Raw genomic sequence first — 14,466 nt, forward strand, 5'->3', positions numbered from 1 at the left:
GACGGAAAAGGACAGAGCAGCGGCGGCGAACAGCGCGATAGAAAAACACAAAATGAAAAGGGATGCACAGACTCACGATAAGGAACGGGGGAGGAAGAGAGGTGGCGGAGCGCTTTGTGTGTGCGTGTGCGTGTGTGGAGGGGGAAGAAGGAGGTCTTGGCAGGGGTCGGAGAATCCCAAAGCGAAGGGGGACGGTAAGGAAGAGCGAAGGAGAGAAGCGTGGAAACGTATCCGGGTACGAAGCAGCGAACGGAGAGGGCGAAGAAGAGAAAGCTGTCGTCTCCTGTGGTGTGCGCACATGTGGTGCTGTATATAGCTGTGCGTTCACGTTGTGTGGATGCGAGAGAGCACACAAAGACGTAGGAGAGAGAAGAGTGAGGGAGAGCTCAAGCGTACGTTGGCGAGAGAAGAAAGGCGACGAGTGAGATCCGAGGCCGCCTCGAAGACCATGTGCGGAGACGCCCTGTTGCACAATGTGCACAGCGTCCCCCCCCCCCCAGTGAGTAAGCTGCTTGCGGCAGCTCTCCCCCATCGCGGATTTATACTGCCCCTCCTCATCCTCTTACAGGTGGAAGGAGCAGTTGGGCGAATGGAGTCAGCAGAGAGAGAGAGACACACACAAAGGAAGCGATGAGCACTTCTTTTCTGCCCACCTCTCTCTCGCTTTCTTCGCTGCGCTCCATCAAACGTCGACTCGCATGATGGATTTGATGTGAATGCTGCGACCTTTCGCTGGTGGCTGCGCACCGATCTTGCATCTCGGGCAAGGGTGGGGTTGGGGGAAGTTTTTGTTGTTTTTAGGGGGTGAAGTGTGAGTGGGGAGCAGCGCGTGCGTGCGTGCGTGGGCGTGTGTGAACGCGAAGGCGCACAGCTGTGAACCCTGTGATCATCGTGAAAGGGCAAAGAGACGAGCAAGCGAAGGAGTGGGGGCGACAGGATGTGAACCGAGCCGACAAGACGCGTCCTGCTTGATTTTTATGATACTTTTTTTTGGTGCGTAACACGCACACGCACAGCCTCGCCAAGGCACCAAAACCGAAAAAGCATATATATATACCGCACCGTCGCGTAGTTGCAGTGGGCACGCATGCTTAGTCCGTAACACACCCCTACGCGTGGGCAAAACGCGTCCATCGCAAGACCTCAAAGCCCGTTGCTTCGTTCTTGTTATTTTTTTGTGTTTGTGCGACGTCGTCCAACAGCAAAACCACAACCAAATATGAAATGAATACCCCCGGCCACCACGGCATACAAACCTACAAGACGACAACGAAAGTACCACAGGCGCACACCCAGAGAGACAGGACACAGTCGAAGTCGACAGAGACACACACGTTTTCGTTGTTGAGGAGGAGGAGGGGGACCGCCTTGATCGACGCCCTCTTCGCAGAAAACGGAAAACGACAAGACGAATTCAGTAACAATAAAAAGAGAGCAGCAGCAGCAGCAGCTGTGCGAGCACAGACACTGACGACTATGCACTCCTGCAAACCTATATCCAAAAAGCACACACACACACACACAGACGCGCGCTGACTATTATTCATCTCTCGCCACCGCCACCGATAAGGGAAAAGAAGAGGCACACGAGCCCCCACGCACACGCACACACAAAGAAGAATGAGGAGGAGGAAAACATCATCGACCAAAAGATAAAGACCACCGAACATCACCGCGTCCCTCACCGATGAAACAAAGTCGAAAAGAGCGCATACACGAGCCATATAGTCGTGCACGACACGGGCCGAACACAGGCACACACGTGGGAAGAGAGAGGGCGGCAGAGACCAAGGCGCAAGGCGGAGCGACAGGAACGGTTCAGGACGAAAAGATCTCCAGTGCGGCGTCGACAACCCTATTACACTCAGACAAAAAAAAAGCGAAAGCGAAGAGGGCAACAAGCGACGGACAACGCGTACACAGATGAACCGGCAAACACGCACGCGCACTAGGCTGATCTGTTCTTTCCATTCAACTACTTAAGGAGGAAACGAAGAAGGGACGAAAAGAGAGAGAGAGAGAGAACAGGAAGGGAGGAGGAGATGAGGAGGAGGGGTTCGGCACACACACACACACACATCCAAGCGCACCCGCGGACGCATTCTTCGAGCTGAAAGAGCTGCTCGAAGAAGGGAACAGTTTAAAAACTTAAAAGGAAGAGAGACCAAGACAGACCTAAAAGAGGTGGAGGCCAGAGAGCGAGAGGGAAACGCCCCAGACACTACACACACACACTACACACACACAACATACACACACACAACGCTAACACAAGGCAACAAGGAAGGCAGAACGCACGCGCATGCATACCGCAAAAAAAAGGAAAGAGGTGGAGATCACAAGCGATAAAAGGAAACACGACGACGAAGAAAAGAAGAGTGGTGACGAGACGAACAAAACGCAAGACACAGACACGACGCGCAGACACGAACACGCATACGACGCACAGAAGCGCGCGTAACCACTTTCTTTTTCGAATCATGCAGAATAAAGTCACCAAAGAAGGAGAAGGAGGCCCGCCCGAGAGCAAGCAGCCGAAAGGAGCGGGAAGAACAGGAGCGAGGAAAACAAGAAAGAGAAGTAAAAACGGGGTCGTCCTGCAGAGACACAAACAAAATGCAGCGTCTAAAGGACGCGCACGCACCTCCACGTTCGTCCCTCCCATGAAGTGCGTGCGTGCTGTGCGTGAATGCATGGGGGAGGGAGGGGGAGGGTATGACGACGCCGTAGCTAAGGTGAAAGGACGAGAAGACGATGGAAAGGGCTACATATATATGTATATATATATATGTGTGTGTATAGAAAGACAGACAAGGGCAAGGGTGCACCAGGAGGCACTTGGCCAAGTGAACACGAAGCAGCGGAGAAAAGAAGCGCACATGCACACATACGCAGAGACGCATGCGTGAGACGGAAGAGCGCCGTGCTGTTGAAGCCCGTGCCTGCCCACACAGAGGCGCAGGCAAGGCAGGCAAGTAGGCAGGCAGGGACTCACGACTCCCCTACAACTCTTCTCGCTCTGCCACCCTTGATGGCTAAGAGGAAAGACTTGGGGAAGGATAGAGGGAGATGGGAAAAGGGGGAGGGGCCAAAACGTGGAGCGAGGGAGAAAACAAAAAAAAAAGCTGCTGTCGCCCCCCCCCTCCAACACACACACGCCGCTCAGCTCGATGGTGAAGATTGCTGCTGTTGCTGCTGCTGCTGCTTCTTTCCTCGCGTGTTTCGGGAGCGGCGCTTGTTGGAGGTGCCCTTCCTATCGCCGCCACTGCCGCTGCCCGCATCTTTCGCCCCGGCGTAAGCCACATTAGGGTCCGAGGCACCGGACTTGCTTGCCAACGGACTTCGTGTTGTCGTGTTGCCCGTCTCGTTCTCTTTCTTGCTGCCAGGCGCGATCGCACCGCCAGATGGTGCCGCGGCAGCCTGAGCAGCAGCAGCGGAGGCGGCGTTGGTAGTGTTGAAAGCAGCGCCACCAGCAACGCTGCTGCTGCTCAGACTGCCGTTGCCGTTTGCATTGGCGCCGTCCTTCCCATTGCTACCGCCGCGGCCGCCGGTGTTGCTGTTCTGCGCTGCCGAGGAGCGTGCGCGCCTGTTGTTGCTGTTGCTGCCACCACCACCGCTATTTGGGGCGGATGAAACGGGCTCCTTACCACTCCCGCCCCCACGCTGCTGATGCTGGCGCTGGTTGCTGTTGCTGCCGTTACCACCGTCCCCCGCACCAGTGCCTGCGCCGGCGTTTCTGCGGCTATTAGCTCGCACGCCGCTAGCGCCGATGGCCGTAGCAGCCGCGGTGGCAGGGTTCACAACTCCCGCTGCGGCGCTGGCTGCGTAATTTGCCGTTGCGATGCCAGAATGTTTCGCTATCTTTGCGAAGGGGTTACGCTCGGCGCCACCGCTGCCGCTGGAGCTGAGGTTGGCGCTCCCTCCACTCGCAGCGTTGGCAGTCATGGCGATGTTGCCCTGCGCCAAGAGCTGCACCGGTGACGGAGCGGCACCGACAGAAGAGTTTCCAGAGAAGCCCATGTTCTTGGCCGCCGCAGCCGTGCCCGATAAGCTTGTGAAGCCGTCAAGCCGCCGTTGCTCCTTCTCCAGCTTCGCCACCAGGACTTTCTTCACTGTAACTGCCTCGCCCGACGTGAGTGTTAGTAACAGGCTTTCCTCGGCACCGTTGACGCCAGCTGTCGCGGTGCGCGGCCGCGGTGGTGAGCTGGGTGCCGTCGCTGGCCACTCGACATCACCCGTGTGCCCGCACACTAACGGAATGAAGTATGGATGCTTAGGAGAAATGTCGAGCACTGGCAACGGGCACTCCACGGGCTCCTGCACTCCCGGGCGGCCAGGAGCCGGTCCGGTCGACGTGAGCGACGTAGCTGTGGCAGCGCGGGTCAGGGTGCCGGTGGCGCCACTGTACATGTACTGGTGAAGAAAGTAAGCAGAGAGGGTAAAGTCCGCTGCCAGCATCAGTGTCACGACCACCGGCAGCGGACGCTGCGGCTGCTCAGATCCCTCCGCTGACTTTGCTGGTCTCGTGGTCGTGCCCTCCCGCAGCTGCTGCAGCTTCTCCTGAATGTTATCCTCCTTAATGTGGCGGTTTTGCCGCAGCGACAGCTCGATCTCGCGCTCCCCGTCAACAGTGGTGTGCAGGATCTGGATGAACTCCGCCCACTCCTGGTCCGTCAGCGACTTTTGAGGTGGGTAGTACTGGATAACAACGTCCAAATCCATTATGTCAAGCGACGTCAGCGCGTCCCATGCAACGAGGGTGACAACGACAGGGGAGGAGTACGGCAACGACGACGACGCCGCCGCCGCGGCCGGCAAGACCCGCTCCGCCGCCTCGCAGCTCTGCAGGTACGCCGCGTGGCACTGTTGCTGAGCGCCTAGGCTGTCCATGCGCCGGCTAAACAAAACGCTGTTCGAGGCCGACGCCGACACCGTCGACGCGGTTGGCGCCTCCTTCGACATACCCCAGCTCGCGATCAAAGCGCTCAGCTGCGCCACCTCCTTGTTGTGCGTGAGCAACAGCACACGGTGGAAGAGGCCGCTGCGGTCCGTCACGATGCGGCGCAGCTGCGCCTCCTTGTCAGCCTGGCTCTGTGATAGGACGAGGCGTATCCCCAGAGACTCGGCTGGTGAGCTAAGCCCCTCATGCGGGTGCGGCATAAGGGCAACGGCCAAGGGGCTGATGTACGTGGAGGGCTGGATTTGGTAGTACCGACGGCTGCGCCGGCTGAAGCACTGCCGCAGCGTTGCAGGCAGGTGAGAAACGGGTCCACGGCAGACCCACATGTAGTGGGGGTGCAGGTGCGCCGCTGGCACGTAGCGCGGGTTCTGCCGCAGTGCCGCTGCGTACAGAATGTGGTGCACCTCGCGCCACTGCTGCACCGCCTTGTCGACGCCTATCGGAGAGGTGACACTGGCCCCTCCCATCTCCTCCACCACGATCGATGCAACGTGGGGGTGCACCCGCCGCATTTCAGGACTCGGCGAGGGCTCAGCTGCCGCTGCAGCACCAGCGCTGGCTGCATCGCTTGTCGATTCGGCAGCAGCCGAGGCTGTGCCGCTGCCGGCAACAGCGACATCCACGCCAGCGCTCAGTAGCGCACTCAAGTTCCACCTCAGAAACCCTTGTGCGGTTGTGACGATGATGGAGACCAGGTGCGGCCGCTCACCCGCTGAGGTCGTTTTCTTGGCGGTGCCGCTGATGTCGCCACCCTCTTCATGCTTGCTGGCGTCGCTAGCAGCAGCCGGCGCACCGCTGACTTCGGGATTTGCCGTGCCTTTCTCCGTTGCCGGCGTAGAGGGCGACAACACGAGGGATGCGGGGGGCTTGTCGCCGACCTGTAGCACAGCATTCAAACGCAGCCTGCAGGCCTCACCGAGAGACTTGCACATTCGGTGCAGTTCCACCGCACTCGCCTCCGTCTCGGCGACAATGATCGACACCTCCGGTGCCCAGTTACGCGCGGCGAGTGGCAACTGCTGAACGCGCCCATCCGCATCCGCGCGGACATGGGCACTGCTGTCGCTGCTGCTGCTGCCACCGTCCGTGCTCGGCTCCTGAGTGGCACTCAGGAGGCAGTGCAGCGTGTACAAGACAAGAAGTGAGCGGCACTCACTAAGCGCCGCCTCGGTACGGTAGAGGGGCACAGCCTTGTCGTTGTTAGTGCCTCCGGTGCCCGGAGATGAAGCCCTGTTGTCGCCTGCCGGCTGCTGCGGCGTTTTCGAAGAGGATTCTGCTGCTGCTTGCGAGGCGTTGACTCTAACATTTGTGTTGTGGACCCAAACGGCAGCGGCACTGCCCACCTGGCGAGTGCCCGTGGCGCAGCGCCCATCTACGATAACGTCGGCAAAGTCGAGCGCTGTCCGCCGCAGCACCCGAATGAGCAGCGGTGTCGGCGTGATGACCTGCCCATCAGCCTCCACAGCGCTGAGCAGCTTCGCGTGCAGCGGTATCCCCGCCTCGGCGAAGGTAGATGGAGGGGCAACCATGCTCATGACGACAACGATGTGAACAGTAGACGGAGAAGACAGTCCAGGCCAGTCACTCACGTGTGGTCGACGTCGATGGCGACCTCCTCTTTTCGTCTCCTCCCCTTCACCTAGGTAAACAACAAGAAGAAAGATACGCACTGGCAAGCCTTCCCCACTCGCCTCGTTTCTCAGATCGGAAAAGACCACACAGGCACACACATACAAAACGCGACAGGCAAGCGAGACGGGGGAGGAGGGCTGTGCGGTGCGGTGGATGGACGTGGCAACAGGGAGAACGAAAAACGGAGGAAAGGAGCCGAACAGTAAAAGAGGGGGAAGGTGAGGGCGTACGTGCGCGGAAGCCAAGCCGAGAAGACGAACGTACACGGGCACACCCACGCACGCTCATACACCCAAAACACACACACACACAAAACAAAAAGGAAACACGAAGAAATGCAAAACGCCTGAAACCAGCAAAAGAGTAGAACAAGAAGAGAAGGGACAAGGCAGGAGAACGAAACGCTGCAACACACAACAGAGAGAGATTCTGCGTGTGTGCGTGGGTGTGCGAGATAAATGGGCAGATCTGCACGGATACCAGTCACCGCTTCGCCCAGAAGCAGACACACGCCCACAGCGAAAGAGAGAGCCACGCGAGCACAGATACACGAGAAGTCAAGCGCAGCACATGAAACGAACGCACAGAGATAGTGGGAGAACGATCGAGATACAGGCAGGGGTTGGAAGTCTTCACACGACAGTGCAGCAAGAGATTAGTGTCTTCTTCGGCTGCGGTTTTGACTTTTCTTCGTCTCTTGCGTGGTGCACGCGTACCTGATGCGTGCCCCACCCCTTTCTTCTTAATTATTAGTGGTTACACGCTCACGAGGAAGAAAGGAAAACGTCTTGTGAGAGCGAAGGAAAAAGGAAGGGGAGAAGAAGAGACAGCAACTCCACCTCTTTGTTTGACGAATCCGTTTCGCAGAGGCACAAGCACAAGCACACGCACGAAAGCGGATAGAGGAGAGCAGAAGGGAGGGGGAGGGACTCACGCTGATGGAGCTGTACACGTGTTGCTTTTCGCTCGCGTTGCTTCGTTGCTTCGTTGCTCCTCAGCGTCACGTAGAGGTTGGTGGGTGTATTGTGTTGCGTCACTAATGCGGAAGCGCGCACGCGGCTTGATAAAGAAGGATCTTCAGCTTTACCCTCTCGACCTCTTCCTCTTGCCCTTGCCGCTCCTGCTGATGTGTGGCACGGTCCACCGACAACAGGCGCAACCCGAAACGAGAAGAGGGCGATGAGGTGGTAGTGAAGGGAGGGGCCAGTCGGTCGCTTTTGTGTGGAGCGATCCGACAGCGACGGTTAACGTTGGGGAAGGGGAGGGGGGGGGGGCAGAACGCGCTACCGCGGGCCTCAGATAGGGCGCAGAGAGCGCACAGCCACTGTGGAAGCGCCTTACCCTTTGTGCGTGCGTGCGTGCGTTCTTTTCTCGCTGCGTCTCTCTCTCTCTCTCTCTTTCGCAGGCTTCGATTGCGCGCGTGCCGTAGCGATGCTTTCGGCGCCTTATCGTCTTTGTTTGTTGCGCTGCTCTCACCGGTGCGGAACGCGGGGCTTCGCTACTGATAGCGGTCACAGCGTCTCCTTCAACCACCTTTCTATGCTGGGGTATGTGTGTAAGCGCGCGGAATGTGGTGTGGCTGGAGGCAGGTCGCGCGTGTGCAAAACGAGATGGCGACAACGCCGATGAAATGGAAGGGGGTGGGGGCGAAAGAGAAAAAGGCGAGAGCTTCCACGTGGCCGTCTCACCGTCTTTGGCGAAAATGAACTGAACAAGGGGGGGCAAGAGTGTCTGCGCCGCAACGAGCGCAGAAGTCGCTTTCAGGTAGACTAGCAGCGGCTAGCGCACCCACTCGGCGCGGGCAATGGGGAAGGCGAGAGAGCGAGAGAGCACGCGATCAAGCGCAAAGCCGGCCGGGAAGGAGGCGAAGCGCCACAGCAGATTCCGCGCCCACACGGAGAGCCAAAGGCAGGGGAAGGGGATGAAGGAGAAAGGAAGGTTGGAGGAGGGAGGGAGAGGGGAAGAATGGCGAGCGGAGGGGGCAGAATACGTCAGCCAAAAGAACACAGAGAAGAAGGAATAGAGGGAGCTCCGACTCCTATGCTACGTGTGATCTTCTGTGTGTTGCGTCGGTGCAGAGCAGGGGCGGGGTGGCAGAGAGGACACCAACCCACGATAGGACGCGAAGAGGGAGAGAGGGCAGGTATTGTATCCATGTAGGTTGCAGGCGGAAATAGCGAGGAGGCGGTGGTGTTGAAGAGTTGAAGAGCGCTCGAAAGCGGGTGCGATGGGGCAAGCTGTGCATGCAACCAGCTGTGCAAAGTGCAGGAGGGAGGTAGCACGCAGTACCTAGGCTGCAGCCGCAGCAGATGGCGTGAGGCAGGGGCCGCTGCCTCAAGCGCCACCTTTGAGCAGTGAAGAAAGGGATTAGTTCGGGAGGGAGAAGTGCGGGAGGGAAAAGGGGAAGCGGTCCAGAGAGATAAGTAGAGAGGCGTACGGGTGCTATGCGCCTACGCACACACGCACACAGAGAGAGCTGGCCGTGTTTCGACGTCTTCGACAACAGCACACCGTGTCTCTCGTGTCCGCCCCCTCCGCAGGAAGTTCTTGCTCTTCACCACCGCCTGCAGCTCTGCCTTGACCGCCCCCTCCCCTCTACCCCCATCACCCCTTTTTTTCGCGCTCAGTTATGCAGCCAAGATGCTTCCTCCTAATATGAAGTAGTGGCCGTTCGCTTCTCTGCACACATTTTGTTGCTTCGATTTCTGAGTTTGATGTTCTCCGTATGCTAAGGCTCAAAGGTGACTTATTTCTCTTGTCTTGCATGTCGTTTCCTTCCGCTAGACATCCTGTTCCGTCTGCGCCCTCCTCTGACCTGAGTCTTCCGGTTTTCCTTTTTTGTTGCCCGCAACCACCTCCGAAAATGCATACAAGCATGTCATTCTTCAGACCTTTCATGGCAAAGGCACGCGTCGTCTATCATGCGCGCAGGAAGCTAGTGCACGTCGACTGAGTGGTTGAAAAAAGTGTGTAAGCACAGATATGGTGAGCTTTTTCTCTTCCTCCACGTGTCCGTCCACTGTGTCGCACAATATGAGGCGGTAGTCGACTCGACCCTTCGGCCTGCCACAGGCCCATCGCGTGGTGCAAAGTAGCGGTACACACGCGCTGCCTCGCACCCCGCCCACCCGCCTCCCAGGTCGCATCACAGTCGCTCCCATCGTGCCGGTTGCCACCCCTGGTGCATCCCTCGCGATGGCACAGGCTCCCCAGCAGCAGGCAGTGCGACGGCCCGGCGCGGGATAGCTCGAGTCACGCTGACACGCTGCCCACCCACATGGGTGGCACAGACGCGTGCGCTGTCGCAGGCCGCTCCGACGCACCGCCGTCCAGGACCCGACCGCCGATATCCGTGGCGATGAAGCGCTCTGACGTCCCCCCAGCTCGTAGGTGCTTGCCCCTGCCACCGCCAGAGGTGGTGTGGCATTGGCGGGGCGTGCATGGGGGCTGCGCGGCTTCCCCACACACAGAGTGGGGGCACTGGACCCTGAGACACCACGCTGAGGTGGGCTCCGTCATCAGGGAAGACATGGAGAGTATGACGAACACAAAGACGATTGCCGAGAGGAAGACGCTTTGCGCGCGTCGGAGAAAGGTGGACGTGTCCGCACTTCCGCTGGGAAGCCAGGGGCCGGCGTCAGGCGAGAGACGTCCAACTGCAACATAGAGGGGAGGAGGTTTCGGGTGTGTAAAGGCGAGAAGGACGCGAGTTTGGAAAAGAAGAAAAAAACAAAGACGTGGAGGAGTCCCCTGAAAACAGAAATCAGGGTAGCGACGGCGACGCTACGGGAGAACCAATCACAAGAGCGACCCCGATAAAGAGCCGCACGAAAAAAAAACTGACAAAAAAGGGAATCGAGTCGTAAAAGCACGCACACCCAACAACGGAGAGAAAAACGCCTCACATCAGTGTCGGATGAGAATGGAAGCTACACGTGCACAGAAAGTCCTACGCAGAGAAAGAGGCACACCAGAGCGCATGGGGAACATCACCCTCTACGCGAACAACAATACAATAATAATAAATTTCAAAATGAAAAAGTAACACTAATAAATTTCGCTCCCATACGCCCGTACACCCGTACACAAAGAATAAATAAACGAAAGGGGGGAACGGAAAAGAGGAGCTAAATAAAGCGTACAAAAGCACAGACCGCCCACTAGCATCGCCACCGCCCACCAGCATCCCTACCATCCTTCTACGGAAACCAGCGCAGGTATCGCGCCACGGTGTGTTGGAGAGAAAAGCCCGGAATCCCTGAACAAGCCACAAGCGTAACGACACACACACACACATATATATATATACATATGTGTGTGTGTATGTATGTATGCGTGCATACATACACAGACATATACGCGCACAACCATTCTCTATCGACTCGCTAACGCGTGCGATGTAGCGCTACTCCGGATATCATGGGCAGGTGTCACACATAAAACGCGTTGCAGAGAGGAAAAGAGAAGATGCAGCAAGTGGATGAGCGGGTGGAAGGATGTGGTGTGGGGGCGGGTGGATCGCAAACACACAACAGTAAGCACACATGCGCGACGTCCGCGGAAGCTTGCCGCTGTCCATGTCCGTGTGCAGGGGTATGCGTGCCTGTGGGGCTTGGGGGAGGCTCTAAGGGGCGGAAAGTAGAGAGAGAAGGAAACAATCAATGACCTGCGTGTGAGAGTGTTTTCCGTGTTGTTGAGGGGGTGGCGGAGGCCCACTACCTCCACACAGACGTGTGGCGTGTATATACAGATCCGAAGAGATGCTACCATCGAATGCAGGGGCGGGGAGGGGGAGTATGCGTGTATGTATATATACATCTTTGGAGAAAGACATGAAACGAGGAAGTTTGGGAAACTGTAGAAGAGGCCGGGGGTGTGTGGAAGGGAGGTGTCGTTGCTTGGGTGTATGTGTGTATGTGTGCTTTCCCCCTAACGCTGTTCTTCTTTTCTTCTCCTTTTTTCCTCGCAATGTACATGTGCACGCGTGCCATGCGTTCTAGTGTGAAGCTGCGCGTGTCTGTGAGTGGGTGTATGTATGTATGGAGGATAGCCAAGGCATTTGCAGATAGTGGTCAAGGCGAGGCCAGGGACCTACCGCCCACTCTCTTACCCTGTACCCCCACCACCGCCTCCAGCGCACGCACAGAGAGAGAGGCAAAGCACGCCTCCGTCACACACAGTGCGAAGTAAACACAACGAAAGAAGTAAGAAAAAAAAAGGAGAGGAAGAGATACAGGAAGAGACGTTCATCTGTGCGTGCCGAGAAACAAACAAAACGAGAGAGAAGGTACAAGGCATGGGAAGAAAGGCTGCGGAGGAGGGGGGAGGGACGGTGGTCATTTGGGGTGTGGGGGGAGAGAAGGAAAGAGATATGTAGGCAGCACTAGGCTACGACAAGCCGAAACAACAGGAAACAAGCAGAGACATCATGTGGAGGACGACAACGTGAGCGATGTAGGTTGTGTGTGCGCGTGCGTGTATTTACATGGGTGGGCAGTGGGATCGTATGGAGGGGGAAGGGGCGTGTTTCAAGCGGTGCGAGGCGTGCCCAAAGCAAAAGCAGATGCGAGTACAAGAGAGAGACGTGTACCGACACATACACACATGCGCAAGATTGTTGCACCTCCAGTCTGCAAGTGAAGATCAGAATGAATAGCGATCAATGCACAAGAGAACTAGGTGTGTAGCGCTCAACCGCTGCAGCTGATGTGGTTTTCGGTGTCGTCGGTGATATGCTGGCCCTCCTCCTCGACCTTCTGCTCCCATTCCTCCCGCTTTTCGTCCGCCTGTCTTTCCATATCATCCGACTCGTTCTTGGGGTCCACCTCGAACTTTTCCTGCTTCTCCTCCATGTCCTCCGCCTCAGCGCACTTTGCCTCGCCGTCCGTTGCCTCGACGCCCTCCGCCTCGGTGCACTTTGCCTCACCGTCCGTTGCCTCGACGCCCTCCGCCTCGGCGCACTTTGCCTCGCCGTCCGTTGCCTCGACGTCCTTTGCCGCGTCGGCCTTATCGCACGGCTGCTCCTTCGACTTCGCCTCTACATTGGCGTCGTTGAAAGACTTCTCTCCCTCCTGGTAGTTCTTCTCACCCTCATGCACATCGTCCTTGGGAGCCGCATCAGGCTTAGCGCAGAAAGAGCCCATGATTATGATAATGCGGGCTGGCTGTTGATTGTTTGTGTGTATCACGGACGGTTATTTGCTTGAAGTGAACCGCGGTGCGAGACGGCGAACTTTGCTTGCTGAGTAGTGTCGAGGGAGGGTAAAAAGAAGAAGATTGTGGTCTCACGTTTGTGTTGTCTGCTTTTTCGTGGGTGAGTGGGTCGTTCGGCTTTGATGGGAAGGGAGGGGACCAGTTGATGTGCGCTCAACGGTGTACCAAACAAAAAACAGAGGGATGACCAGCAGGAAGAGAGGCAGTGAGAGGCAGGCGTGCAAGACGACCGGAAGCGGCGGCAGTGCGCACTAGCAGCGAGCGAGTGATCCACAGAGAAAGAAAAACGCAAGTGAAAGCGGCGGGCGATGAGGGGAGGGCGACAGACGCCACCGCACTCGCGTAGCAAGGCAGATGAGTCGAACTCAGAGACATAGCTACCCAAGTGGCTTTTCATGCTCCCTTCCCCGTCCTAGCAACTTCCACCACCACATCCTCATCAATGATCTCCGGGGCCTCACTGTGGTGAAGTAATCCGTGCACACTCGCTCGCCAATGGAACACATGAGAATGTGCATGATCGCGCTTCCGCTGCCATGCGACTGTGTCCATTTTTCTTTCGGCAGAAAAAAAGAGAAAACAGCTGCGCTCTCCGTCAGACAGCAAAGGAAAGGGAGGATGCCGAGAGCACTAGCGGATGCCCTTGCGTCGTTTATAAAGCTTCATTGACGCTGTTGTTTCAACTTCATACGATTGCCGGCAAACTTGATCGAGAGATTCTTTTTTTCCAAAATAAGCATTTTCGAATCAAGGGCTTTCATTGCCACGGAAGTTGACATGCAAGCCCCTGCAGCACAACACACATACACACGGACACAGAGAGAGGCTGGTCTTTGACAAGATAGCCGACCTGCTATTTCTTTTTGACCTCGCCTCCTCCTCATCGATGGCGTGGTACAAGGTCAGACTCTACGCATGCATGCAGACCCCGTAAAACCTCCCCCCCAAAAAAAAAGCGCAAGAGTGAGAAGGGGGCGAGCGCAAACGGGAGCGCAGCCGCACTCCGCTTCTCTCTCTCTCTCTGCACCTTTCCATGAAGCCGTGCAGGTGTATGCCATCCTGTCACTGTATCCATATATATATATATATATATGTGTGTGTGTGGCGGTGTATTGGCGCGAGGTGCACAGCACACCAACGACGGAAAGGGTGTCAAAAAAAAAAGGGGGTAGAGGGGTGGAGGGGAGGGGGAAACGGAAAAACAAAACCAAAAAGAGAAACCCCTGTTTACCCTTCTTTTTTCTTTCGTCCGTGTCTGTCTGTCTGTGTGTGTCTGTGTAGACGAGCACTACAGTTGTAAGTATGATGTGCGGTATGTACGCCCACCATATGTTTTGTATGTACATGTGTCGCTGTGGTTTCGTGTTCACGTGCGTGTAAGTGCGTGTGCGAGATGTAAAATAGACATCCTGTTGGAAAGCCACGGCTGAAGAACGAAAAGAGTGGAGACGCGTATATATATATATATGTATATATACATGGGAGCACATACAAAATCAAGCCTATAAGCCACGGAAAGAACGAAGAGAAAGGTGCGAGAGCCCATCACGCTACACGGACACATATACCAAAAACCGGGAAGCTGAAGAAAAAGATGCACGAAAGAAAGGAAGGGGGAGGGGAGATGTCCAGGCACCGCCTCCACGTCCGCCCCAGTTCGC

General features: G+C 56.7%; 2 protein-coding genes across 2 annotated transcripts; both read right to left on the reverse strand.

Annotated features, from left to right (window-relative positions):
- Positions 1-3,162: 3,162 nt before the first annotated feature.
- On the reverse strand, positions 3,163-6,495 carry LMJF_23_1010 (conserved hypothetical protein; the record flags this gene model as incomplete). Its single annotated transcript, XM_001683384.1, has 1 exon — positions 3,163-6,495. One exon carries the CDS (start codon positions 6,493-6,495, stop codon positions 3,163-3,165), a length of 3,333 nt encoding a protein of 1,110 aa, XP_001683436.1.
- Positions 6,496-12,282: 5,787 nt separating this feature from the next.
- Positions 12,283-12,735, reverse strand: LMJF_23_1020 (hypothetical protein; the record flags this gene model as incomplete). The annotated part of the gene is made up of 1 exon (XM_001683385.1): positions 12,283-12,735. The coding sequence occupies one exon, from the start codon at positions 12,733-12,735 to the stop codon at positions 12,283-12,285; it is 453 nt and encodes a 150-aa protein (XP_001683437.1).
- Positions 12,736-14,466: the final 1,731 nt, after the last annotated feature.

This window comes from Leishmania major, chromosome 23, assembly GCF_000002725.2.
Source record: "Leishmania major strain Friedlin complete genome, chromosome 23".
NCBI lineage: Eukaryota > Euglenozoa > Kinetoplastea > Trypanosomatida > Trypanosomatidae > Leishmania > Leishmania major.